General features: G+C 49.5%; 1 protein-coding gene across 1 annotated transcript in view; it reads left to right on the top strand.

The window, feature by feature from the left end:
• Nucleotides 1–770: 770 nt before the first annotated feature.
• Nucleotides 771–27,286, top strand: part of ZNRF4 (zinc and ring finger 4) — a gene marked incomplete at both ends in the record, with an annotated part of 59,822 nt that continues 33,306 nt past the window's right edge. The window contains one exon of the mRNA XM_082623222.1: nucleotides 771–871. Coding sequence (XP_082479348.1) covers nucleotides 771–871 — 101 coding nt within the window. The remainder of the gene's footprint in view (nucleotides 872–27,286) is intronic.

Genomic DNA, 27,286 nt, shown 5'->3' with positions numbered 1-27,286 from the left:
CATTTCAACGAGTGGTTTAGCACTGGAATTCCAGAGCCAACTGGCCTGGGTTCAAATCCTGGCTCCACCCTGTGCATGCTGTGTAACCTTAGGCAGACCACTTAACCTCTCTGTAGCAACTGGCCCCATCTGCAAAAGGCAATCTACAAAATGCCTCTGGATTAAATACATAAAATGAATGCATGGAAAGCTTAGGGCAATGCTTGGCATACTGTAGGTGCTCAATGCGTTGCTGAAGGCACCGGGGCCAGGCGCTGAGCTTCAAGCTCCAGGCATCCCAGTCCCTGCAGTCATATGAGGGGGGACCCGTTTTAAAGTTGAGAAGCCAAGGTTCCAAGATAAGTCTGAAGTCGCGCCTCGCACCGCTGGCTCAGCGGGGATTTGAACCTGGGGCTCAGCCTCCAGAGCCCGTGCTGACCCCGCTCACCCTCTAAGGCCCAGAGACGGGCAGAGGTGTCCCCGGGTCACACAGCGGCGGTGCGGGAGGGCAGGCAGCGCCCCTCCCGGCGGTGGCAGCGACAGCGTCCTGGGCCGCGGCTGGGGGCGGGCAGCGCAGTCCCGGATCTGGGACCGAGATCCCCGCTGCGGCGCTGTGCGTTTCCATGGCAGCCTGGCTGGAGCCGGCCAGAGCGATTAGGCGTCCAGAGGAGCCGCTGCTAAAAATAGCCCACGCAGCACCGGTTTCATTAGCCGCTGGGCTTTTGGCTGCCAGGTACCCCCTCCCGGCTCTCCTTCCTGCTCGAGTCCGGGCGTAGCGAGTCTGCGGGGGGATGTGGTGGGGCAAGGGCAGCCGGTCCTGCATCCCTTCCGGCCTGGACTGGCCACCGTGCTTGGCCCCTCCTGGCCCTCCTTCCTGGGACCTTCGTCAAAGGCAAATCTGATTTCACTCCTCCCCTGTTCTAAATCCTTCTTTGGCTCCCCATTGCCCTTGGCCTGAAGTCCCCAGCCTTTCACCCCCATTGCCTCCCTGACTTCATCTCCCCCTGCCCTGGATGCTCCCAGGGACTCAAACCCACCACACCCCGACTCTGAGCCTTTGTTTCCGCTGTTTCCTTCATGTGGGTCACCCTGCTTTCCCCTCTTCATCTTTCAGATCTCAGCTTACACATCACCTCCTCCAGGAAGCCTGAGGCTCCAGCCCAGCTCAGGGGCCTCTTCTGGACTCCTCCATCACAGCTCTGACACTAACCTGAGTGCTGAGAGGGAGAGGATGAGTGTGTTTTGGTCCCGGTATCTGAAATAGGACCTGGCACACAGCAGTTGCCCGATAAGTGTTTGTGGAATAAATAGGGGAATGAGATTAGCCAGCTCTGATACAGGCGTTTCCTAGGTGAACAACTCAATGGGTTCCCACTGTCCTCTCTTCCCAGGCCAGAAGGTCAGTGGTCCATCCTCTCTCAACCAGGTTCACTCTTCTGTTTCCTTTGGATAGGATATCCAGGCTGTGTGACCCAGCCAGGTCACTCACCCTCTCTGGTCTCCTTTTGCCTTACAAAATTGCCATACACATGGGACTTAGAGGTCAAAAGCTCTGGTGGAGTTGCCATAATTTGGAAGAGAGAGGGAGATAGAAGGTGAGGCGGATGTGGGGGAAGATGGACATCCATGAAAATATCTTGGAATAAAACTAAGTCTATTGGAGAGCCAGTGGACAGCCTCAGGTGGGCAGGATTTCCAGAGCCAAGAAAGACAGTTTTCAGGCTGGCCACAAGGTGGCTCATTTGTTATGGCACAGCTTGGTTGTAGCAAGAGCAGGGAAGCCAAGAGCAGAGTCAGAGGGAAATCGGGAGGAGGAGGGGGAGTGAAGGGCAATTTGCAGCAGAGGAGTGTTAGCAGAGAAGAGAGGAAGTCTGGGGAATGCAATGTGGGTAGTGACAGTGCTCAAAGCTTTTGATTATTTGAGATCTATGGAACCATGACTAGGACTTAAAAGAGGAAGCCATGGCTTAAACGATGCCTGTCCTCACAGTCTGGGCATCAGCCCAGTTTGCAGTGGTGGCTCCACAATCACTAGGGATCCGGGCTTCTATTGATGTTCTACCTCCTCAGCCAAACTTCCATCTTTTGGAACATAATGGCTGCTCTAGCCCCTGCCATCACAGCCACCTTCTAGATGAGGGCAGAGGGGGAAGGGGAGAAGGGGTAGAGGAGGGCCTATCCTTGTCTTCTGAGGTTACGACCTGGAAGTTACATGCATCATTTATGCTCACATCCTATTGTCCATCACATAATCAGATGGTCACATTGACCTTCAAGGGCAGCTGGGAAATGTAGTCTTTACCTGGGCAGGTTCTGTTTCTAAAGGAGAAAGTAGAGCATGAAATTTGGGGACCAGCCCATAACCTCTGCCACCAAATGGGTTGGGAAGAAGGAGTGAACATTTGTCACTGTTGAGGCAACCCTAGCAGGGAGATGCCCTTTGGACAAGGAGACCTTCAGGACCTGCCCCCTTTCCCTCCCTGCCCTCACCTCCTCCCTCTGTCCCCCTCGCTTACTGTGCTCCAGACACACAGATCTCGCTGTTCCTCCAACATGCCAGGCACAGTCCTGCCCCAGGGCCTTTGCACGTGCTGTTCCCTCTGCTTGGAATGCTCTTCCCTCAGGTCTCTCCCTCCCTCCCCCCCATTCAGATTTCTGCTTAGATCTCACCTTCTCAGAGGCTTTCCTTGAACATCCTGTTTAAAATTGCAACCTGCCCTCCCTCGTCAATTCTTGTTCCTTCCCAATGCCTTCCCTGCCCTAATTTCCTTTCTAGCACTTAGCACTCTGTAAAGCCCTATAGACTTTACTGATTTATTTGCTTATTGCCTGTCTCCCTCATTAGGCTTTGAGCTCAACCAAGGCAGAGATTTCTGCCTGTTTTGCTTGCAGCTGCATTCCTGGTGCCTAGGACAGTGCCTGGTGCTTATTCAGGACTCAGGAAATATTTTGAATGACTACATTGAATAAATAAAGCAGGCACAATGATTCCCTCTTTTAGAGCTCTGGAAACTGAGGTCTCGAGGAGGAAAGGTGATTCACCCAAGGTCACAAGCTAGTGGGTGGCAAAATATGGTTGTGTTACCTGCCGAGTTTCCGTTTCCTCTCTGACTGACCCTCTTTCTCCAACTTTCCCTTCCACCCAGAGAGTTATCTATAAATTTCAGTTCTGCTTATGTTTCCTGGAGCACATTACTGTTGCTTGCAGCCAGGAGCCCAGGATGACCAGAGGGGCACCCCCATCATTCCAGGCACAGTGCCCGGTCCATTAGCTGCTGTACCACATTTAATTGCCCACACAAGTACAAAAATATTTGCAAATTAAAAATCACACATAAAATGCTCTCAGCCCCAATTTTAGAGGTGTGGAAAGACTGAAGCACAGGTGGGGGGAAGGGATGGTCCTCGTCACACAGCCAAGAGGCAGCAGAGGAGGGGTCCACCCTCTCTCTTTCTTTCCACTGTGAGATGAGGCTCACTGCCACCTGGGACAGTGCAAAGCTGGTCTTGGGATCGAATCCTGCCTTGTGCAGCCTTGGACCTCAGTTTTCTCTACTGGGACATGGGATCCTGATAACTATCCTGGGTATATCCCACTGTGCCCAGAGCCTGACATACAGAATGTGCTCCCACGAGGCAGGAAGTCAAGGGCATCAGTTAGCCGCCCCGGGCTGCAGGCTGCCCACCCCAGACCCCTTCCACCTTCCCTGCCTTTCTCCCTATCCCCTTGGCCGCCCTGTGCCAGGTTTCTGTTTAGTTTAATAATCTCCTGAAAGTTTAATTGTTGTTTTATTCATCCGTGACCTTTCTCTCTCATCTGGAGACATATTATTGCTAATCTACAAATTTCAAGAACCAGATTTATTTGCAAAACCAATTACCTGACTATGCAAATGACCTCTTTCGGCGCCTGCCTCCTTGGCCAGCTGGCTGGTCCAGGGAGAGGAAGAGCCGCTGTCCGCCCCGTTAGAGCCGCTGCTCAAACACTTGGATGCAAACTTATCTATAATTCCTCTGAGCAGGGCGACCCTCTCGGCCCCGGAGTTAATTAGAATCTCAGTAATCGAGGGAGGCTCTGACCCTACATCTCTCAGCTCTGACCTCCTAAAGGGGCCTCTTGAAGTGGACGGAGCCTCTAATTGCCTTCCCATCTGGCCCTTCCAATGGGAATGATGCCTCTTCATTCATTCATTCTTCCACAATCTCACATTGAGTTTCTGGGACTGTTCTAGGCTCTGGAAGCAGAGCAGGGAACAGGGAGCCCAGAAGGAAAGAAGTCCCCATCTTTATAAAGCTAACAGTTGGAGAGAGAGAAAACAGGCAAGATAAATATAAAAAATGTATAGCATGGCACACAGTATGGATCACAATAGAGGAGAAGCAAGCAGTGCCAGAGATGGTTGATCAGGGTTCATGGATCCCATTCTCTCTCCCTCCCTTCACTCCAGCCACAAAAACGGAGCTGATTCTTAAAATGCCAAACCTGGTCCTTCCTCAGGGCCCTTGCACTTGCTATTTCTGCTGTCTGGAATGCTTTTGCCAAAACTCTTGGCCAGACTGACACTTCCCCACACAGTTTCAGCTCACATGTCACTTCCTCAGGGAAGCCTTCCCTCCCTACTCCAGAGATAAGGCATCTCCCCACGACCATTTCTGTCCCCTTTCCCTGGTTTAGAATTCTTACTGCTTCCTGAAATTAGATTAGGCATTAGTATGTTATTCTCTGTCTTACTCTTTTTTTTTTTTGGCTGCACTGCATGGCATGAGAGATCTTAATTCCCTGACCAGGGATCAAACCTGTGCCCCCTGCAGTGGAAGCACGAGTCTTAACCACTGGACCACCAGGGAAGTCCAAGTCTTACTTTACTTTAATATCAGCACCTTGAGGACAGAGGAACCGTGTCTATTTTGTTCACAGCTGTATCCTCAGCACCCAGAACAGTGTTTGGGTACTCAATATATATTTGTTGAATGAATAAATGAATGAATGAATGATGCAGGAGCCAGGAGGCCATGCTAATCATGGTGTAGAGGACACAATAACTTCTAGCTGGGGTCATCTTGACCTCAGCACTTTCCCATGGCCTGGTGCAGTGGCTGAAATGTACCCATTTCACAGATGAGACCATGGAGGCTGCTAGATTAGGCGTGTGGCTTGGCCAGTGAGGGCTGGTGGGGCTGGGATCAGAAAGCAGCTATTGAAGGTCTCCCTCAACGTTCCTCAGGGCCTCTGTGACTGTCCAACACCAGGAAGGGACATAGAAGTTATTGGTAGAGCCTGGGTGGGAGGTGGGACTCCACGATCCACTCCCTGGACCTTAAGTTCCCAATCTGGGAAAAGTGACTTTGGGATTCCACCACCCCTGGCTTCTCTCTCACCTCTCTGTCTGTGCCTTCTCATCTCCTTTGGCTTCCTGTCCCCTATTTTTTTTAAAATTTATTTTTGGCTGCATTGGGTCTTGGTTGCTGCACACAGGCTTTCTCTAGTTGCGGCAAGTGGGGGCTACTCTTCATTGCGGTGCGCGGGCTTCTCATTGCAGTGGCTTCTTCTTTTTTTTTTTTTTTTTTTTTTTTTGCGTTACGCGGGCCTCTCACTGCTGCGGCCTCTCCCGTTGCGGAGCACAGGCTCCGGACGCGCAGGCCCAGCGGCCATGGCTCATGGGCCCAGCCGCTCCGCGGCATGTGGGATCTTCCCGGACCGGGGCACGAACCCGCGTCCCCTGCATCGGCAGGCAGACTCTCAACCACTGCGCCACCAGGGAAGCCTGCAGTGGCTTCTTGTTGCGGAGCATGGGCTCTAGGTGCGCAAGCTTCAGTAGTTGTGGCTCGTGGGCTCTAGAGCGCAGGCTCAGGAGTTGTGGCGCACGGGCTTAGTTGCTCTGCGGCATGTGGGATCTTCCCGGACCAGGCTCGAACCCATGTCCCCTGCATTGGCAGGCGGATTCTTAACCACTGCGCCACCAGGGAAGTCCCTGTCCCCTATTTTTATCTTTATTATTTTTTAATTAAAAAAAATGTTTTGGCCACAGCGCTCAGCATGTGGGATCTTACTTAGTTCCCCGACCAGGGATGGACGCAGCACCTCTTGCAGTGGAAGCGCGGAGTCTTAACCACTGGGCCGCCAGGGAAGTCCCATTCCTGTCCCCTATTTTTTTTAATAAGTTTCTTTCTTTAAAAAAAAATTTTTTATTTATTTATTTATTTTTGGCTGTGTTGGGTCTGGCTGCGCGCAGGCTTTCCCTAGTTGCAGCAAGCGGGGGGCTACTCTTCATTGCAATGCGCGGGCTTCTCATTGCGGTGGCTTCTCTTGTTGCAGAGCCCAGGTTCTAGGCACGCAGGCTTCAGTAGTTGTGGCTCGCAGGCTCTAGAGCATAGGCTCAGTAGTTGTGGCGCACCTGCTTAGTTGCTCCATGGCATGTGGGATCTTCCCGGACCAGGGCTCAAACCCATGTCCCCTGCATTGGCAGGCGGATTCTTAACCACTGCACCACCAGGGGAGTCCCTCCTCGCCCCTATTTTTTTTAAATTAATTTATTTATTTTTGGCTGTGTTGGGTCTTCGTTGCCGCATGCGGGCTTTCTCTAGTTGCAGCGAGCGGTGGCTACTCTTCATTGTGCTGCGCGGGCTTCTCATTGCGATGGCTTCTCTTGTTGCTGAGCACAGGCTCTAGGCGCACGGGCTTCAGTAGTTGTGGCACTCGGGCTGAGTAGTTGTGGCTCGTGGGCTCTAGAGAGCAGGCTCAGTAGTTGTGATGCACCTGCTTCGTTGCTCCATGGCATGTGGGATCTTCCCGGACCAGGGCTCAAACCTGTGTCCCCTGCACTGGCAGGTGGATTCTTAACCACTGCGCCACCAGGGGAGTCCCTCCTGTCCCCTCTTTTTGAGTCCTGTCCATCTGCCCTGGACAAGCCCCAAGAGCACTTCATCTGCGGTTAGCAACTTCTCTCCAACCTACTTCTCATCCAGTGTCCCTACTTCCTGTCCAGGGTCAACTTCACGTGCCCTGCCCTTGAACCAGACACTGGACATCGGCCTCTCCATTGCTTATGCTGTTCCCTCTGCCTGTCACATTCTTCCCCCTGGAAGCCTTTCCATGGCCCCCCAACCTAATTAGTCTCATCGCCAGCCCCACACCCCTATCCTATATCCCAGGGCAGCCTGGGCATGGCTTCAGGAACTGTCACCATTTCCGTGATGGAGTGGTTTGTTCAACTGTCTGTTCACATTTCTCTTCCCAGCTAGACGCTAATCTCCCCAGTTGAGCAAGGGCCTTGGCTGTCATTTTTATCCCGGTGTCTCCAGGACCTAGCACAGAAAGGGGAGCTCTACAGGAGCTTGTTGAATGGTTGACCTGTGCGTTGGGTGTTGGGTGGGGGAATGGATGGATGCATGGGTGGGTGGGTGAGTGGGGCATTTAGGTTGGGGGATGGGAGGATGGCTGGGTGGGTGGGTGGGTGGATAGAAGGATAGGTGCTTGGGTGGGGATGAGAAAATATGTGGATGAATGAATGAATGGTAATGAACCTGGCCTTGATGGGTGTGGACTGCCCCTGGCAGTGGACCTGGGTGAAACCCCCCACCCCAGCCCTGCCAAGTGGCTCTGAGGATTCAGCAGACTGTGTGTTGAGGGGGTACCTAGACACAGACCTCTAGCGCTGTCTGCAGGGCTCAGATTGTCTGGGGCGGGGGAAGTGGTTTTGGTGGGGACCAGGCTTGCTCGTGAGATTTCATGGCCCCTCTCCAGCCCACATGGCTGCACTCCCACTGCCCAGAGCTAAGCTCGTCTGCCACACCCCTGCCCCAGCTTCCCCCCTTCACCCCCTCACACTTGATTCAATCCTGGCCGCCCACCGGTTCAATTATTCTGCCGCTGGGGTGGCTGGCAATTTTCTTTCGGGGCTGAGAAGCTGCTTCGGTATCTGTGTGATTTTGAGCAACACGGGGACCCAGAGATGGAAACACAGAGACAAAAAAGAGAAAAGGAGAGAGAGAAATAGAGACAGACAAATTCTGTGTGTGTGAGAGAGAGAGTCAGTCTGGACCAACCTCACCCCCAGGGCTTTAGGGGAGGCTTTCCAAGTATTCAAAACAGTGACCATCCTGCAAAGATTCCAGAATTTCTGCTCATGACCTCATGTCACTCCCCCATCCCTCAAAACACACACACACACACACACACACACACACACACTCTAGGGCACAAAACTCAGCCCAGATTTTGCAGAGGACCTTGCTAATGACCAGAACAGCTCAGAGATGAAGTGGGAGCCTTGGGACGTAGTGAGCTCCTCATCCAGAGAGGAGTCCAAGCAGAGGCTGTGGACTAGAAGTGCTTTTCAGAGCCCAGATGTGCTCAAGTTGCCCATTTATTCTTTATTGGGTCCTTTCATTTTTTCTGAGCATTTGCTAGGTGCCGGGGGGCTGGGCTGGAGGGAGCCGGGGGACAGAGGGAGGAGGTGAGGGCAGGTCGTGCAGGGCCTTGTGGCCCACGGGGAGGACTTGGGCTTTAACCCGAGGGAGGTGGGAGCCCTGGAGGGCTGTGGGCAGAGGGGGGATAGGAGCTGACTCAGGTTTGGGTGGCTATGACAGAGTATGTTGCCCCTGTCTGGCTGTGTGACCTTGGACGGGCTCCCCCTTCTCTGTCTCCTGAGCCCCTTCTTCTGCACGAAGGTGACGAATGGGGCCGTTTTCAAGCACCTTCCTGGCCCCAACACCTTGGCCCCATCTTCCGAGCAGGCTCAGCCTTCCTTGATGACTCCAGCGCCCTGTATCACGAGTAATTATCTGTAAGCGCCAACCCTCCCGAGATTTCGCAGACAATAATGAAATCACCTAATCTTGTGATCGGAGATTTACCAGGGACGTCCTCACCAGCCAGCACCTCTCCCCAGGGAGGGATTCCCACGGCTCCCACAAGGAAAAAAAAAACTTTCTTCTCATTTGGCCTCCCTGCCGCCCCCCTAGAAGCTTAAGCAAAATCACCCAGTCCCTGGAGAGGGATTGTGTGGGACCATCTTATGCATTCGGGTTCCGTTGGAGTTTCTTATGTTCTGGCCATGCGTCCTCCTTACTGTGTGGTTCTGGGCAACTCCCCACCCTCTCTGGGTCTCAGTTTCTCTAACCTGGCTCCTCATACTGCTTCTAAACCTACCGTGAGGGGCTGCAGGGTGACAGACACAGGATGGGGTCACAAAGGTTTTGAGAGACAAAACCTTTACCTCTTCCCCTCCCAGCCTGATTTTCAATTGTGGCCAAACATCCCTGACGTAAAATTGACCATCTGAACCATGGTGAAGTGCACAGCTGAGTGGCTTTACATAATTCACATTGCTGTGCAGTCACCACCACCATCCATCCACCGAAATGTGTTTTTGTTTTGATCACCCCAAACAGAAACTCTGTATCCATTACTCTTGCTTTTTTTTTTTTTTTTTTTTTTTTTTTTTGTGGTATGCGGGCCTCTCACTGTTGTGGCCTCTCCCATTGCGGAGCACAGGCTCCGGACACGCAGGCCCAGCGGCCATGACTCACGGGCCCAGCCGCTCCGCGGCCTGTGGGATCTTCCCGGACCGGGGCACAAACCCGTGTCCCCTGCATCAGCAGGCAGACTCTCAACCACTGCGCCACCAGGGAAGCCCTACTCTTGCTTTTTAATCTTAAGGTATCTTGGTGATCCTTCCATGGGAGTCCTCATTCTTTTATACAGTTGCGTAGGACTTCGTGGTGTGGAAGGATCATCATTCTATCCTTTATTTACTTCTTTCACTTTTTCTAAGCTTTATACATGGGTCTAATTCTAGAGTTTCTGCTCTTGATCACCGAGCTATTCAGCTGAGAACTCTTGCTTTTTGGGGTGATATTAACTATATTTAACTACAGGTATGGCTGTGGCATTGACCAATGAGAATGGACATGCTGGGGCCAGGTCTCAGCAGTGCTGTCAGTGGCCAGATCTTGGAGGAGGTCCAGGGGACTTAGGGATGGGTCAGGGGCGTGGTCAGGATATATCAACTATTTACCGAGTGTTCCTGGACAGTGACAAGTTCAAGGTCACAGCCAAGTTTGGAACACTGCTTGTGTTGCTCCCTGTCTGCCAGTGCTGGGGTCTGAGGCTTCCCGAAGCCAGTTCTGTCATCCTCCACCTCGCGTGGATTCTTCTTCTCCTTCTCTTTCTTCTTCTTTAACATAATAGACTTTATTTTTTTGGCTGCACCACATGGCATGCAGAATCTCAGTTCCCTGACCAGGAATCGAACCCGTACCCCCTGCAGTGGAAGCACGGAGTCTCAACTACTGGACCACCAGGAAGTCCCTCTTCCTTCGTCTTGAGAGGGTCTGGGGTGTTGGAAAGAAAAGACCAACAGATCCTTAGGGAATCTCTGTAGCAAGCGTCCAGGACTAGGATGGCAGGGAGCGGTCCCATTTAGGGCAGCCAAAGGGTCCTGAGAGCCCCTGGCCAGCCCCTGGTCCAGCCTGCAAGCCTGGAAGAGCATCCCCTCCCTCCTGAGCCTTCCTGGGAAGGTGGACGGAAAAGGAGGGTATTGTGATGCCTGGTGAGGTGGAACTTCACATTTTTTAATCAGGAGAAGCTGCCAGCCACATTTCCTTTGTAGAGTCAAGACAGCTAAACTCTGTGAAGTAGAACTTCTTTATTTAGGGAGAGTCAGTTGAATGGTTCCTCCTAGTTTCATTCGTATTTAAGTGGATGCCCATCGTCATGGGGGAATGGTGATGATGATGCTGTAGCAGATTGGATCTGTGAAACCAGCCCCCAATCTAATAGCTGAAAGCACTAAGTATTTATTTTGGTTCACGAGTCTGCAGATTAGCCAGGTGATTCTTCTAATCTCAACCAGGCTCATCACTGCCTCTGCACTCAACTTGGGCTTGCAGGCAGCTCTGCAAATCTTGGCTGGGTTCCCTCGTTTGGGGGTCAGCTGGCTGTTGGATGGGACAACTGGGCTTTCTTCCATGGACTTCTTCCATGAAGAGCAGGGATGCTCTTCTGGCAGACCAGCCTTGGGTTATTTGCATGGCAACTGGGCTCTAGGAGAGTGAGCAGAAGCGTGCAAGGCCTCTTGAACTTGGAAACAGACCCTGCTCCAGGTTCCAGTCAAACCTGGAGATGACTGTGGCCTCAGCTGACACCTTGATTGCAGCCTTGCAGAAAACCCTGGAGTACAGGACCAGCTAAGCTGTGCCTGGACTCTTGATCCTCAGAAACTGTGAAATAATAAAGGAGTGTTGGTTTAATCTGCTGCATTTGTGGCAACTTGTTATGCAGCAATAGCTGACTGATACAACTCTCCCCAAACTCCTCGATGTGCAGAGTGGGCCAGTGGCAGTGAGGTGGAACTTTTTTTTTTTTTTTTACTTTGGCCATGCAGCTTGGCTTGCAGTATTTTAGTTCCCCAAACAGGGATCGAACCCAGGTGCATGGCAGTGAAAGCACCGAGTCCTAACCACTGGACCACGAGGGAATTCCTGAGGTGGAATTCTTGGGAGCGACAGGATTGATGTTCCTTTTCCTTCCCTTCTGTGGTTCACTCTGATGAGTTGAGGTGGCCCCGAGGGAGATGTAAAGTCATAAAAGGATACTCAGTGGTGTCCCAGTGGGGACTTAGTTATAAAGGAAGTGGGAGGGGGGTTGGAGGAAGAAGCTGGTTGGTTCTAATACAGAGTGTGATGGGGGCTGGAAGTCCTGCTTCATTCATTTCCCCTGTCCTGGTGTGTCTGGTGTGTCATTTCCCCTGTCCAAGTGTCTAGCTTGGTGATTGAGACCTGAACGGATTCATGAGTGTAAACCATTCGCCTCTAACCTTGGGGACCCAAGTTGGGGTTCCACTGGGGTCCGTGCAAGGATCTGTCTGGCTTAGGACACGCAAGGGAAAAACAGACAAGGCTGTGCAAGACCGTTGTTCAACAGTGACACCTTGTGGCAGTCACAGAAGTAACAGCGGGAATGGCCCCATCCATCCTGCCCCCTGCTCCTCTAATGTTTGAGAGAGAGAGTCCCTTTGGACTGACAAGGGGCTCGAGGGTCTTGGAAAATTTGAGGAAAATGTAAAGGTGCAGTCAGTGGGAACATAGAGATTCATGGGAAGAATGAAGGAAAACTGGCTTCAGTTAGACCATTTTTGGCTTTTTAGCCTCTTCTGCATCCTTTCTTCTTCTGGAACAGTACCTTGGATTTTCCTGGGGGGCCCTCCCCCGTCTTGCTTTTGGTTCATGAAGTTCAGGCAGGGCTCCATGGAGGGAGGCTGCCACCCAGTGCAGCAGCCCCATGGATATCCTCTTGGGCTCACTTCATGCAAAGCCTACTTCCTGTGAACACCTGAAACCATTTCTCTGAAAGTATTTTTTTAAGACTGTTGGAGCTCACTTAGCCACAGGCAGGCCAAGCCATAAGACAGGAGAGTTATTGCAGCCCTCAGCCTTTACAGATGGGAAGTTGGTGGATAAATACTGCAGCTCCCTTTTGCTTCTGTTGAGAAAACTCCAAGGCATGCTCTACACAGTGTCCTAGAGGCCCCCAGTGGGTCACAGTGGCCTACACAGTAATCCCCCCATCCTTGCCTCAGGGTCTCTTTCTGGGGGAGCCCAATCAAAAAACACCCAGGGCTGGCCAATCAGGATTCTGAACCTATGGCTTCAGTGATTGGCTCAGGGCCACCCACCGTGACCCAAGTTAGCTCAATCAGAATGAACTCCTGTGGCTTCCCTGGTGGTGCAGTGGTTGAGAGTCTGCCTGCTGATGCAGGGGACAGGTTCGTGCCCCAGTCCGGGAAGATCCCACATGCCGCGGAGCGGCTGGGCCAGTGAGCCATGGCCACTGAGCCTGTGCGTCCAGAGCCTGTGCTCCGCAATGGGAGAGGCCACAACAGTGAGAGGCCCGCGCGTATCACAAAAAAGAAAAACAAAAAAAACCAAAAACAGAGTGAACTCCTGAACAATTAGCTGGATTTAGGGGGACAAATGATGCTCTTTTCCTCAGGGGTTGCTGAGCTTATAGGAACCTGGTCTTCTTAGGAGCTATCTGGTCACCATGTGGGAAGCACCTCCGTGTGAATGGAACTAATAGAGAGGAAAGCAGATGATCTTGTCATGATTTGAGCACCTGGATCAAATTGTGCCTGAAGCTATATATTTTGTTATATATTGGCTTTTTGCTTAAGCCAATCCAAATCAAGTGTTTGTTTTGTTTTGTCATTTTCAGACCAAAGAGCCCTAACTATTGAGACATGGGCAGTGTATGAGTTTTCTGGGGCCGCCATAACAAAGTACCACAGACTGGGGGACTTCAACAACAGAAATTTATTTTCTCACACTTCTGGAGGCTGGAGACAAGTCTGAGACAAGGTGTTGGCAGGATTGGTTTCTTCTCCTTGGCTTGCAGACGGCTGTCTTCTCCCTGTGTCCTTACATGCTCTCCCTCTGTGTGTGTCTGTGTCCTAATCTCTTCTTATAAGGACACCAGTCATATTGGATTAGGGGCTGCCCTAATGACCTCATTTTAACTTAATTACCTGTTTAAAGACCCTTTCTCCAAATACAGTCACATTCTGAGGTCCTGGGAGCAACTGCAGAACTGCTTTGGCTGGAGCTAGACTGACTGGGTTCAAATCCCAGCCCTGGAACTTGCCTGTCCTGTGGCTCTGGGCAAGTTAGTAACCCTCTCTGTGCCTTGGTTTCCCCTTATGAGCACCCACGTGTTTATCTTCTTCCTCCACCTCAGGTCCCTGAATCGCTGCCCAGTCCCAGGCACCCCAGTGGGGGGGTGAGGGAAGCCTGATGGGCTCTGCTTTGGAGGTTAGGTCTTTAGACCCACCCTGACCTGCTGCTGGGCTCATCGCCCTAAAAATCATAGCTGCACCGATGCTCTCACCATCCTGCTGGAGAACTTTCTATGGCTCCCTATTACCTGTAGCAAAGTCCCAACTCTTTCCTCCACCCACCAGATCTTCCCTCTCCCTTCTGCCAGTCCCTCCAAATTCTCCTCATATTTTAAGGCCCAGATCAAATGTTGCCCCTTCCAGGAAGCCTTCCCAGACTACCTTGAAATCTCCTCTGGCCTCACACAGGATTTATCTACTGTCAATATCCAAAGTGCTTGTCATAGTTCACATAACCCTCACGTCAGTCCTACAGTGTAGATTCTTTTTCTCAAACCCATTTTGCAGACAAGGAAACTGAGGCTAGCAAGATGAATTAGCTGGCCCAGCATTAGAGGGGGAGCTGAAGTGGGGACCTGGTCCGCGGACCCCATGACTTGTGCTCCTACCCTCTGCTCTCTCTCCGACTGGTGAATCTTGCCTCTGAGCGTTTCCATGATGGGGGGCTGCCCTTCCTTCCCTGGGTGGTCTTGGAACGATGCCTCCCACAGGATGCAGGAAGCTGGGCAGAGACCGGGAGAGGGAGAGACAGAGGAAAACAGGGTGGAGGTAGGAGGGTGGCAGCCAGCGAGAGGGATGGGGGGAGATTGATCATCCCCAGAGCTGTGGGCCTCCGTGGCCACGTGGCTGGTGGCTTTTGCGGAGACATGTCACGTTGCAGACTCAGCACTTGGCTTGCTTCCCCACTGACGGCTGCTGCCCCAGCCTCTGCCAGAAAGAAAAAGGGCTTAGTGAGCCCCTGGTGCTGCCAGAAAACCCTAGCTGGGTCCTCTGTGGCCTCTGTTAGGCAGTAGCTTTCTCCCCAGAGGTGGGGAGGACAGTGGTCTGTAGCCGGGAGGACTTGGGCTCACGTTCTGGCTTTGCCACCCACTGGGTGACCTTGGAGTGCCCTTCAATCTCCCTGTGCCTCTGTGCTCACCTTTGTAACTCCCTTCTCTAGAGGGTCAGGGTGAACCCTGTAGGCTGGTGCAGGCATAGCAGGCACTGACCGAATGATAACCATAATAACAGCAATGACAGACCACAGCTGTGGTTACAAACAGCATCGTTGAAGGAGGCACGGGCTTTGCAATCACACACGCCTGGGTTCAAATTCCAGTTTTTGGAATTTAGGAGCCTTAAGGGGACCGTGGGCAAGCTGTTCAATCTCTGGGGGCCTCAATGTTCTGATCTGGGCAACGGGTACCGTGGTGTTTTCTCCTTCGTGGAGGCTGTGAAGAGGAGTGGGGAGGCCCAGGAGGGTGAAATTCGTAATTCCCACAACTCAGCAAATCCCTGTTACATGGCAAAGAGGAATTAAGGTTGTCGATGGCATGAAGGTTGCTAGTCTTTCTTTAAGAGACTTTAAGAGCGAGAGAGGGTCCAGGTGGGCCCAATGTAATCCTTAAATATGGAAGAGGGAGGCAGGAAAGGGAGAAGCAGAGAGAGGCAGTGTGAGAAGGAGTTGACCTGCCATTGCTGGCTGTGAAGGTGGAGTAAGGGGCCAGGAGCCCAGGAATGCAGGCAGCCTCTTGAAGCTGGAAAAGGCAAGACATGGGTTCTCCCTTCTAGCAGGAACCAGCCCTGCCGACACCTTGATTTTAGCCCAGTGAGACCCACGTGGGACTTCTGACCTACAGAACCGTAAGATAATACATTTGTGTTCTTTCACTGTTTCATTAAGTTTGTGGTAACTGGTTAAATTACAACAGCCAGAGAAAACTAATACAGGTGGTAACTGGCATTGGCAGAGGTAGGGGGTCAGGGGTATGTCCATTGTTCCCTGCCTCCTAACATCCATCCTCCTGTCCTTCCTCACATAGGTTGCTAGATTTTGGGAGAGGTGGAATGGCACTCTGTTAAAGACTCCATTTCCCAGACTCCCTCGCAGCTAGCTATCTAGGTGTGGCCATGTGACTGAGTCCTGGCCAATAATACTTGGAGAGGGGCTTCTTGGAAGGCTCTGTATAGGAGACAGTCCACTGGAGAAAGCCTCCTTTGTCCTTCCACCCTTCTTCCTTCCTGCTGCTAGAACAAGGGTGTGATGGTTGGTGCTTTGGCAAGCATTTTGGACCATGAGGAGCAACATGGTAGATATCCTGAGGAAGACACAGGACTCTGTTCTTGAATAACTGAATCATCCTTGGATGAAGAAGTCATCCATTTATTTAACAAGCGTTTAATGAGCACCCTCTGTGTGCCATGGGGAACATGTGAACAAAACAGATAAAAATTCCTGTCCATGGGGAGCTGACATTTAGAGGAAGAGGGAGCAGAAAATGGACAAATACATATTCTCAGGAAATGATTAGTACTAGGGAGAAAAATAAAGGAGGGTATGAAAAGCGAGCACAGGGATTGATCAGTGAAGGCTCTTGGAAGAGGTACCTTTTGAGTAAATACCTTAATGGTTCATTGTATAAGATGAAAAATGTTTCCTAATGTTGGACTAAGTTAAGATGGCTTTTCCTGTTACTTGCAGCCAAAAGCATTGACACCATTGTTCCTTTCTTTGAGTTCTCGCTGTATCCGCGGGGTGGGAAAGTCCTATGATGATCCTGTTTTACAGATTAGGAGATTGAGGCTGGGAGGGGGAGGTGATACACCCAAGATCACATGGCAAATAAGAGGGAGAGCCAGGATTTGAACCCTGAGGTGGGGTGGGTAGCTGGGAGCCCTGGAAGGTCTGAAGGTGGAATTAATGCACTGAGATCAGGTGGGAGTAGGAAGATGTATGAAGAGACATATCCAACCTCCACACCTTTGCTTCTACAGTCTCCCCTCCCTGGGATGCTTCCTCTTTCCAATCCCAGCAGCAGGCACACCTCCTCCAGGAAGTCCCCCTGGCCCTCACTGTCCCTGTGGCCCCATCATGCCCTGCAGCTGAGAGCTTAGAGGGTTTGGGGACAGTCTCAGGTCCCTTTTCCAGCTGCTGTGCCATCATGTTTATGCATCCCTCTGGAAAAAACCGATTACATTCCAGCCTGACCTTCTCCCTGTCGGTGGGGCCATCACCGTGTCAGTCACACAGCTCAGAGGGGGAAAAATTATTTTATCTTTAATGATACTTAAAACTGCTCAACAGGGCTGTCACGGAGACTGGGCACAGGCAGCTGCTGGCCCCTGAGCTCTGGATCCTGCATCCCTCCGGCTCCTGCTTTGCTCTCTCCTCCCCTTACAGAAACTGCTAGAACCTGTTGATTTGCAGAATTAATTCCCACCCTCTGGGTCCACCCCATCTCCAAATGGGGTGCACCCCTCTCTCTATCACTGTCTTTCTTTGTCTCTCTGCCTTGACTCTTTCTGACTTTCTGTCTCTGACTCCCTCTATTGCTATCTCTCTCTTTGTCTCTCTGTCTCTTTCTGTCTTTATTAGTACATGGTGAGACCCAAGTTACCCCTCCTGTGTATCGGGTGCTCATCCAGTGTGGTCACCCACAAATCACTTTCTCCTTCCCAGCACCCTATGATGGAGACCCCATGATCATGCCCATTTTCCTGTGCTGGAGACTGATGCCCAGAGAGACCAAGCTCTTTTCAAGGTCACACAGCAATAACAAGGCAGACCTGCTACAAGGATAATCTATCACTGCATAGAAAGAAAATCTGTTGTCCTTTCCCTCTGAAAGCAATGTGGGATCTTGGAAGCTTTACAAGGCTCAGACCTCAGGGTTGGGTTTGACTCTTAAGTCAGCCACCACATAATCTTGGGCAGACACTGAATATCCTCTTACCTCAATCTCCTCATCAGGTGAATGGACCCCTGGGGGGATATTTTTTTCCTTTTTTTAAATTGAAGTATAGTTGATTTACAATGTTGTGTTAGTTTCTGGTGTACAAAAAAGTGATTTATTTATATATATATATTCTTTTTCATATTCTTTTCCATTATTGTTTATTATAGGATATTGAATATAGTTTGCTGTGCTATACAGTAGGACCTTGTTGTTTATCTACTTTATATATAGTAGTGTGTATATGTTAATCCCATACTCCTAATTTATCCCTTCCCCACCCTTTCCCCTTTGGTAACCATAAGTTTGTTTTCTATGTCTGTGAGTCTATTTCTGTTTGGTAAAGAAGTTCATTTATATCATTTTTTTAGATTCCACATGATGGAAGTGACATCATATGGTATTTGTCTTTCTCTGGCTTACTTCACTTAGTATGATAATCTCTAGATCCATCCATGTTGCTGCAAATGGCATTATTTCATTCTTTTCTATGGCTGAGTAATATTCCATTGTATATATGTACCCCATCTTCTTTATCCATTCATCTGTCGGTGGACATTTAGATTGTTTCCACTTCTTGGCTGTTGTGAATAGAGCTGCTGTGAACACTGGGGTGTGCGTATCTTTTCGACCCTGTGGGGATCTTGAGAGTTGGGGTCTTGAATGTCACCATAGGTTTGTCAGATAAAATACAAAACTCCCAGTTAAACTGGAATTGCAGATGAACCACGAATAATTCTCTAGTATAACTATATCCCAACTCTGGCATGGGATATACTTATGCTAAAATTCACTTGCTGTTGGTCTGAAACTCAGATTTCACTGGGCCTCTTGTCTTTTTACTGGCCAAATGTGGCAGTCTTAGCATAGGGCTCTGGAGGAAGAGAAGGTTCTGGACATTGTGGGGCAGATTCATTTACATACACAGTGCCAGGCTCTCATGGCCACCATATATACTACTAAGGAAATCTCCAAAAACAGAACATGCTGAGAGATTTGTGGGCAATATGGCACACGTCCCTCTGCTGGAGCCAGGGCCCGCCTCGGTCATTTGGAAATGGTGGCGTCCATCGGGGCTTGAATATCTCAGGCAAAGCTGAGCAGAAGCCCCAAACTTCAAGAGGTGGCAAAGAATGCAGTCAGACTCAGGCCACCGTCTCCCCGTTCCATCCTCTTACTGGACCCGCCAGCCACCCTATCACGGCCCATCCCCAAGGCCGGTGGCCCTCCACTCAAAGTGTCAATATCTCCCATTCTAAATTTCACCCCAGAAATCAATTAGGGCCCTGGACAAGTTGATTATAAATCAGCTATATTCATAATTGTTATGGCTTTAATAAATCAAAGCTGCACAAGTCGCCAGCAAAATGGAGCTGTTCTCCGGGGGTCATCAATTACCCCGGGGGAGCACAGGTCCGCGTTCACATTCTCTCATCCTCCACCCAATCCGGAGAGGCTGCCGGCTGGCCAGGGAGTTCCTGGACCCAGGCCGGGCCGTTCCATTACGGAATTGCTTAAGCAGCATTTTAAATAACAAAAAGGGATATCAAGTAATATTTTTGCCACCTGGAGATCAATACGCTGTCCTTCAGATGGCATGACGGATCGTCTTGGCGAGCTTCTCCGAGTTAATCCAATTTCCCTGGGTCTGGATGGGACTGGGCGAGCTGGGCAAGGCCTCCTGCCTGCCAGGCAGAGCCCAGCCTGGAATGTGTGGTCTCCCACCCCGCCTGTAAGCGCTGCGGGAACATATATAGAGCAGTGGGGGAGGCGGGCAAGGAGCCAGTTCTGCAAGGCAGTGGTTCCAACCAGAGATGATTCTGCCCACCCAGAGGACACTGGGCAGTGTCTGGGGACATTGGTGGTGGTCACACTGGGGGCTGCTCCTGGCATCGAGTGGGTGGGGGCCAGGGAGGCTGCTCCACACCCCATAGTGTGCAGGATGGCCCTCTACAGAGAATGACCAGGACCTGCCTTCTTCCCCATCTTCACTTCTGAGCTCTGTGTCCTTGTTATTCCAAAGCTCGGAGGGACCAGGCCTGCTGTGGCAGCAGAGAGACCCGGGTTCAAGTTCTGGGTCTGTGGCTGACAGTGTAATAGTCCAGGGAAAAGTCGCTCCGTTTAGTTTCTGCCACCATCACATGGGCCTCTGGGTCCCTCACCTGCCTCCCTGCAGGGCTGTACAGATCCTGGAGCCAGTGATTCGATCCAGCCAGCATATATTGAGCACTTACTGTATGCCAAGCACCATTGTAGGTATTGGGCATCCGGCCACCAAGATGGAGAAAACGCCTGCCCCCGGGTGATTTAAATTCTAGTTGGGGAAGAGGAAGAATTAGTTGGTGAGTTAATAAATAAAGAAGGCAGTTTCAGAGGTTGGTTTCTCCAGAGTAACAGAACCAATAGGATGTATATACATCTAGAAAGAGATTTACTATGAGGATTTGGCTCACGTGATTCTGGAAACTAGAAGTCATATGATTGGCTGTCCATAAGCTGGAGACCCAGTCCGAGGGCAGGAGAAGATGGATGTCCAGCTCATGCAGTCAGGCAGAGAGAGTGGATTCCCCCTTCTTCCACCTTTTTGTTCTATTCAGGCCCTCCACGGATTGGATGAGGTCCACCCACACACACTGGGGAGGACCATCTGCTGTACGCAGTCTACCGATTCAAATGCTTCTCTCTTCCGAAAACATCCTCATGGACACACCCAGAAATAACGTTTAACCAAAGGTCTGGGCACCGCCTCCCCCCCACCCCACCCCAGTCAAACTGATACCTAAAATTAACCATAGGGGGCTTCAGTGAGGAGGTGACATTGGAGTAGGCGCCCTCTGGTGGCTGCTTCAGGAAGGACAGACTGTGGGGGGCGAGGGTGGGAGCCCAGGAACCAGGGAGGAGGCAACTACCCTGGTCCAGGCAGCTGATCATGGGGTGAACCAGGTGGAGGCAGAGGAGGAGAGAGGTTCTGCATGGGTTTTGAAGGCAGAGGGGACAGGATTTACTGAAAGACTAGATGTTAGACCAAAAAAAAAGAAGATCTTAAGGATATAAGGTGAGATCACATATGGAAGCCAGGAGGCCTGTGGCAGTGCCCCTCTCAGGCCCTCAGCCTTCCAATTTCTAAAATCAGGCTGATATAACCTGTCTCACAAATTTGTTTTATTCTTTCCCATTATGGTTTATCCCAGGATATTGAATATAGTTCCCTGTGCTATATAGTAGGACCTTGTTGTTTATCCTTTCAATATATAATAGTTTGCATCTGCTAATCCCAAACTCCTAATCCTTCCCTCCCCCACCTCCCTTCCTCCTTGGCAAACACAAGTCTGTTCTCTATGTCTGTGAGTCTGTTTTTGTTTTGTAGGTAAGTTGATTTGTGTCATATTTTAGATTCCACATATAAGCGATACGATATGGTATTTGTCTTTCTCTTTCTGACTTACTTCGCTTAGTATGATAATCTCTAGGTCCATCTATTTTGCTGCAAATGGCATTAACTATTTACTTTTTATGGCTGAGTAGTGTTCCATTGTATATGTATACATCTTCTTATTCATTCTTCTGTTAATGGACATTTAGATTGCTTCCGTGTCTTCACTATTGTAAACAGTGCTGCTGTGAACATAGTGGTGCCTGTATCTTTTCGAATTAGAGTTTTATCTGGGTATATGCCCAGGAGTGGGATTGCTGGATCATATGGCAACTCTATTTTTAGTTTTTTAAGGAACCTCCATACTGTTCTCCATAGTGGCTGCACCAGTTTACATTCCCACCAACAGTGTAAGTGGGTTCCATTTTCTCCACACCTCCTCCAGCATTTATTATTTGTAGACTTTTTAACGATGGCCATTCTGACCGGTGTGAGGTGGTACCTCATTGTAGTTTTGATTTGCATTTCTCTAGTAATTAGTGATGTTGAGCATCTCTTCATGTGCCTCTTGGCCATCAGTATGTCTTCTTTGGAGAAATGTCTATTTAGGTCTTCTGCCCATTTTTTGATTGGGTTGTTTTTTTTTGTTATTGAGCTGTATGTGCTATTTGTATATTTTGGCAATTAATCCCTTGTCAGTCACATCATTTGCAAATATTTTCTCCCAGTCTGTAAGTTGTCTTTTCATTTTGTTTACAGTTTCCTTTGCCGTGTCTCACACATTTAGAATCAACAACCATGAAGGACCCAGCTCCATGAGCCCATGCCCTTGTAAATCTCAATGCTGAGGTCTCCCTGACATCTGTGGGGTTTTTTTTCTTTTTCTTTTTCTCATTTTCAATTTTTGGCCACACCGCACATGGGATCTTAGTTCCCCAGGATCGAGCCCACACCCCCTGCAGTGGAAACACCAAGTCCTAACCACTGGACCATCTGGGAAGTCCCTCCCTCACTTCTAGAGGATCACATACACAGTTCAAGTTTTACAGTTTCACCCCACTGCAAACCAGGGCAAGGATGCATGTGTAGCTGGAGGATAGAAGTATGTGCATGTGCATGTGTGAGAGAGAAAGAGAGAGAGACCTCTACTGGTGAAAGGTGACATTGCAACCTTGCTCTATTAGACACCATGCCAAGATAAAGCCAAGAGGAGAAAAAGGTGAAATCTGGAAGTTCCTTACATAAGGAACAGACAAATTTGATTTTCTTGGCTCTGGGCATCTATGGGGAGGGTTGGAGTTGGGAGAATCTTAAGTAACAGGCAGTCAGGAAGAGAAGTGAAAGGCAGAAGCCTGGTGTATTTGTTTCCTGGGACTGTTGTAGCAAAGTATCACGAAAAAGCAGAAATTTATTCTCTCGCAGTTCTGGAGGCTAGAAGTCCAGAATCTAGGTGTCGGCAGGGCCATGCTCCCTCTGAATCTTTCTGAGGAGGATCCTTTCTTGCTTCTTCCAGCCTCCAGGCATTCTTTGGCCTGGGCTGGCAAATCTCCCCATCTCTATCTGTCTTCACATGGCCACCTTCCCCCTGGGTCTGTGTCCTCACATGGTGCTGTCCACTCTGTGTGTGGATCTGGGTCTAAATTTCCCTCTTCTTATAAGGACACTAGTCATATTTGGATTTGACCACTCTAATGACCTCATCTTTTTTTTTTTGGATTTTGACTTTAAGGTGTTTTTGCTATATAGATTTTTTTAGAATTTATACAGTGAAACATCAGTATTTTTTTTTATGGTTTCCAGATTTTACCTCATATTTAGTAAGGCTTTCCTCAATCCCAAATAAAGTGAACAATTTTCCATTATTTTTTGTTGTTTGTCTCCTGTCTCTTCTTTTTTAAATTATTTTTTTACTTTTAAGTTTAAAAAAATTTTTTTATCAGAATATAGTTGCTTTACAATATTGTGTTAGTTTATACTGTACAGAAAAGTGAATCAGCTATATGTATACATATATCTGGATTTCTTTCTCATTTAGCCACCACAGAGCATTGAGTAGAGTTCCCTGTGCTATACAGTAGGTTCTCATTAGTTATCTATTTTATACATAGTATCAACAGTGTATGTATGTCAATCCCAATCTCCCACTTCATCCCACACCCCCTTTTGCCGTTGGTTTACATCCATTTGTTCTCTACATCTGTCTCTATTTCTGCTTTGTAAATAAGATCGTCTATACCAAATTTTCCAGATTCTACATATATGTGTTAATATATGATATTTGTTTTTCTCTTTCTGACTTACTTCACTCTGTATGACAGTCTCTAGGTCCATCCATGTCTCTACAAATGATGCAATTTTGTTCCTTTTTATGACTGAGTAATATTCCATTGTATATGTGTACCATATCTTCTTTATCCATTCCTCTGTTGGTGGACATTTAGGTTGCTTCCATGTCCTGGCTATTGTAAATACTGCTGCAATGAACCTTGCGGTACATATCTCTCTTTATTTTTCATACATTTATTTATTTATTTATTTATTTTTGGCTGCGTTGGGTCTTTGTTCCTGTGCACGGGCTTTCTCTAGCTGCGGTGAGTGGGGGCTACTCTTCGTTGTGGTGTGCGGGCTTCTCATTGTGGTGGCTTCTGTTGTGGAACACGGGCTCTAGGTGCATGGACTTCAGTAGTTGTGGCTCACAGGCTCTAGAGCACAGGCTCAGTAGCTGTGGTGCATGGGCTTCATTGCTCTGCGGCATTTGGGATCTTCCTGAACCAGGGCTCGAACCCGTGTGCCCTGTGTTGGCAGACAGGTTCTTAACCACTGTGCCACCAGGGAAGCCCACATGTCTCGTTTTGAGTTATGGTTTTCTCTGGGTTTATGCCCAGTAGTGGGATTGCTGGGTCATCTGATGACCTCATCTTAATGCAATTATATTTGCAAAGACCCTATTTCCAAATAGGTCACATTCCCAGGTACCAGGTGTTAGGATCCCAAGGTATCTTCTGTGGGACACACAATTCTACACATAACACTTAGCTTTGGGACTTACCACCTCCATGGGCAGCATACTTTGACCTCTCTGAGCCTCAGTTTCTTCATCTGTAAAAAGAGATTGATAACGTCCATGAGGCTTCAATGACACCACATGGGAAAAGCAGATAGGATGAAACCTGGCAGAGTATATTCTGAGCACGTGGGGCTTCTGCTGGTGTAGACACTCCCTTTTATCTCTGCTTGCATTCACTAGGCTCTTTTGTGACTTGGACAGGGTGGAGGAGGGTGGAGTTTGGTGAGCGTAGGGGCAGCAAGTGGAAAGATGGAGAGATATAGGGTCCCAGCAGGACATAGCTGGCCCACCCAAATTTGGGTAATTTGTAGCAAGTTGAATAAAGGTAGTATTTTTTTTTTTTTTTGCGGTACGCGGTCCTCTCACTGTTGTGGCCTCTCCCGTTGCGGAACACAGGCTCAGGACGCACAGGCTCAGCGGCCATGGCTCACGGGCCCAGCTGCTCCGCGGCATGTGGGATCTTCCCGGACCGGGGCATGAACCCGTGTCCCCTGCATCGGCAGGCAGACTTTCAACCACTGCCCGACCAGGGAAGCCCAAAGGTACTATTTTTGGAAATGTGGTGAGGTTAAGGGATATTCCTAAGGGAAGATGCAGCACCTAGGCTAGTGACAGTGAGGGGCCCCTACCACCCCCAGATCTGAGAGAGCAATGGGAGGACCCTGGAGAGAGCTGTATGGGAAGGGCCACCTACCCAGACTTGAGCCTTTGGGAACGGGACACAGCAACCCTGCAGAGAGAAAGCCAGGGAAATATATACCCAGCCCTCTGTTACCCTACCTAACAGAACCCCCAGTTTGCTTGTCCATAGGCTTCATGCCTCCAGGGAGGCCGACCCAAACTTCAGTCCCAGGAGAGAAGTGTGATTTGTCTAAGCATGATCCTGCATTTTTAATTCATTCACTGGATATTTACTGAGTACCTGTTATGTGCCAGGCACTGTTCTGAGCACTTAGGATACAATACAGAGCCAAACAGTCAAATATCTCTGTCCTCATGAGCTGACTGTCCAGTGGGCGGGGGGAGTAAGAGACGTAAAACCATGAGCATGATAAATTAACATTGGGCATAGATGATAAGTATGACAAAAACAAGTAGAGCAGCGTAGCTTCAAATGCAGCCTAGTTCGTGAATCTGCTCTCTCTCCCCCTTTCTCCCTCTCTCTCTCCCTTACCGCTCCCCACCCCAACCCTACCTGTCACTGTCAACAGCCTCCATTCAACCCCAATGGAACCAGATTTAAGATGGATGTGGCAGAGGAAAGAGAGAATAAACCTGTATTCTGGCTGACCTGTTGAAATGTTGGATCAAACCCTCCCTGAAGTCCACTCTACTTCCGCATTAAATCCAAGCATGGCCCCACTTTACCTTGTAGGCTACTGAGGCTGGAGGAAATCCAGGAAACCCACAAACTCTGTGGGAAGAAAGATGGTGAGCTGGTGGAACAGACTTCTCTCTGGTACTGCCTCTGATTTGCTGTGTGACATTAGGCAAGTGTCTTGTGATCTCTGAGACCAGTTTCCTCAACGATAAAGTGAGATGAGACTATCTCTTTGGGAGGGTTGTTGAGAGATGGATAAGAAAGCATATGTGGGGAGCCTGGTAAAGGATTTAGCACACAGTAGGTGCTCAGTAAATGGATGTGTCGTGGTTACTAGGCTGTTTGCCGGATTCCAGTTCTCCTCCTGCCAGGGACATGATACAGTTGTGCTTCCCTGCTGTTACAGATTGGATTCTGTCCCCTCAAATTCATGTGTTGAAGTCCTAACCCCCAGTACCACAGCAGGTGATTTTATTTGGAAATAAGGTCACTGCAGATGTAATTAATTAAGATGAGGTCATCCCGGAGTAGGGTGGGTCCTTAATTCCCTATAAATTATGTCCTTATAAAAAGGGTACATTCAGATACAGAGACACACGCACACAGGGAAAATGCCACGTGAAGATGGGGGCTATGCAGCCAAAAGCCAAGAAACCACCAAAAGCCAGGAGGGAGGCCTGGAACAGATCTTTCCCTAGAGCCTTCAGAGGGAGCATGGCCCTGCCAGCACCTTGATCTCAAACTTCTGGCCTCCAGAACTGTGAGATAATAAATTTCTGTTGTTTGTGTCACTTTGTTGGTGGTACTTCATTGTGGCAGCCCTAGCAACCTAATACACATGACTTTTGAAGTGAGCCATGGCTCCATAGGTTGCTATGGCCAAGAAAACATGAACAGAATTGATATGCATCACTTCCAGGTAGAATCCTTTTAAAAGCAAGTGTGCAATTCCCTGTCCTCTCCCCACCTTGGAGACCACCTTGTTCCACCCATCGCCTTGATGCCTGCGTACAGTAGACTCACAGGCTCCCTGCTAACCTGTGTTGGGAATACAGTGTGAGTGATAAATAAGCCTTAGCTGTCTTTTTTTTTTTAACATTAAAAAAATTTATTTATTTATTTATTTATTTATTTATTTGGCTGTGCCAGGTCTTAGTCAAGGCATGCAGGTTCTTTTTATTTGCATCATGCAGACTCCTACTTGTGGCATTCAGGATCTATTTCCCTGACCAGGGATCAGACCTGGGTCCCCTGCATTGGGAGCATGGAGTCTTAGCCACTGGACCACCAGGGAAGCCCCAAGCCTTAGTTGTCTTAAGGCCAGTACGATTTTGGGATTTGCTCCAGTTGCTATGGTTGTATAGATTCCTTGAAAATTTAGTGGCTCAAAAATAATGGTTTGTTACTGCTCATGGTTTTGTGGGTCAGGAATTTGGGAACAGCTTAGCCAGGCTGTTCTGGTTCAGAATCTCTCACAAGGTTGCAGTCTAGCTGTCGGCTGGGGCTGCATCATCTGAAAGCTCGACTGGAGCTGGAGGAGCCACTACCAAGCTGGCCCCCTCTTGGGGCTGTTGGTGGGAGGCCTCAGTTCCCCTCCACAGCACTGCTTGAGCCTCCTCGCAACATGGTAGCTGGCTTCTCCCATAGTTGAGTGATCCCAGAGAGAGCAAAGTGGAAGTTGGAGAGTCTTTATTGACTTGGCCCTCAGAACTTCCATTGACCACATGGGTCAGCCCTGACTCAGGGTGTGAGAAACTCCACAAGGGCACGAGTACCAGGAGGTGAGGCTCAGGGGGCTATCTTGGAGGCTGGCTCCATAAGGTTGCTGTAACTGCACAACAAGCCCGTCCTGCCTGATATGAGACACCATAGCACTGCCTGGCTGGGAGACACTAGGAGAATTGCTTCTCCTTTCTGAACCTGAGTTTTCCACAGGTTCAG

Source organism: Mesoplodon mirus, assembly GCF_964341445.2.
Source record: "Mesoplodon mirus genome assembly, chromosome: 5".
NCBI lineage: Eukaryota > Metazoa > Chordata > Mammalia > Artiodactyla > Ziphiidae > Mesoplodon > Mesoplodon mirus.
The sequence above is the reverse complement of the archived record's forward strand: the minus strand, read 5'-3'. Positions and strand labels throughout refer to the sequence as shown.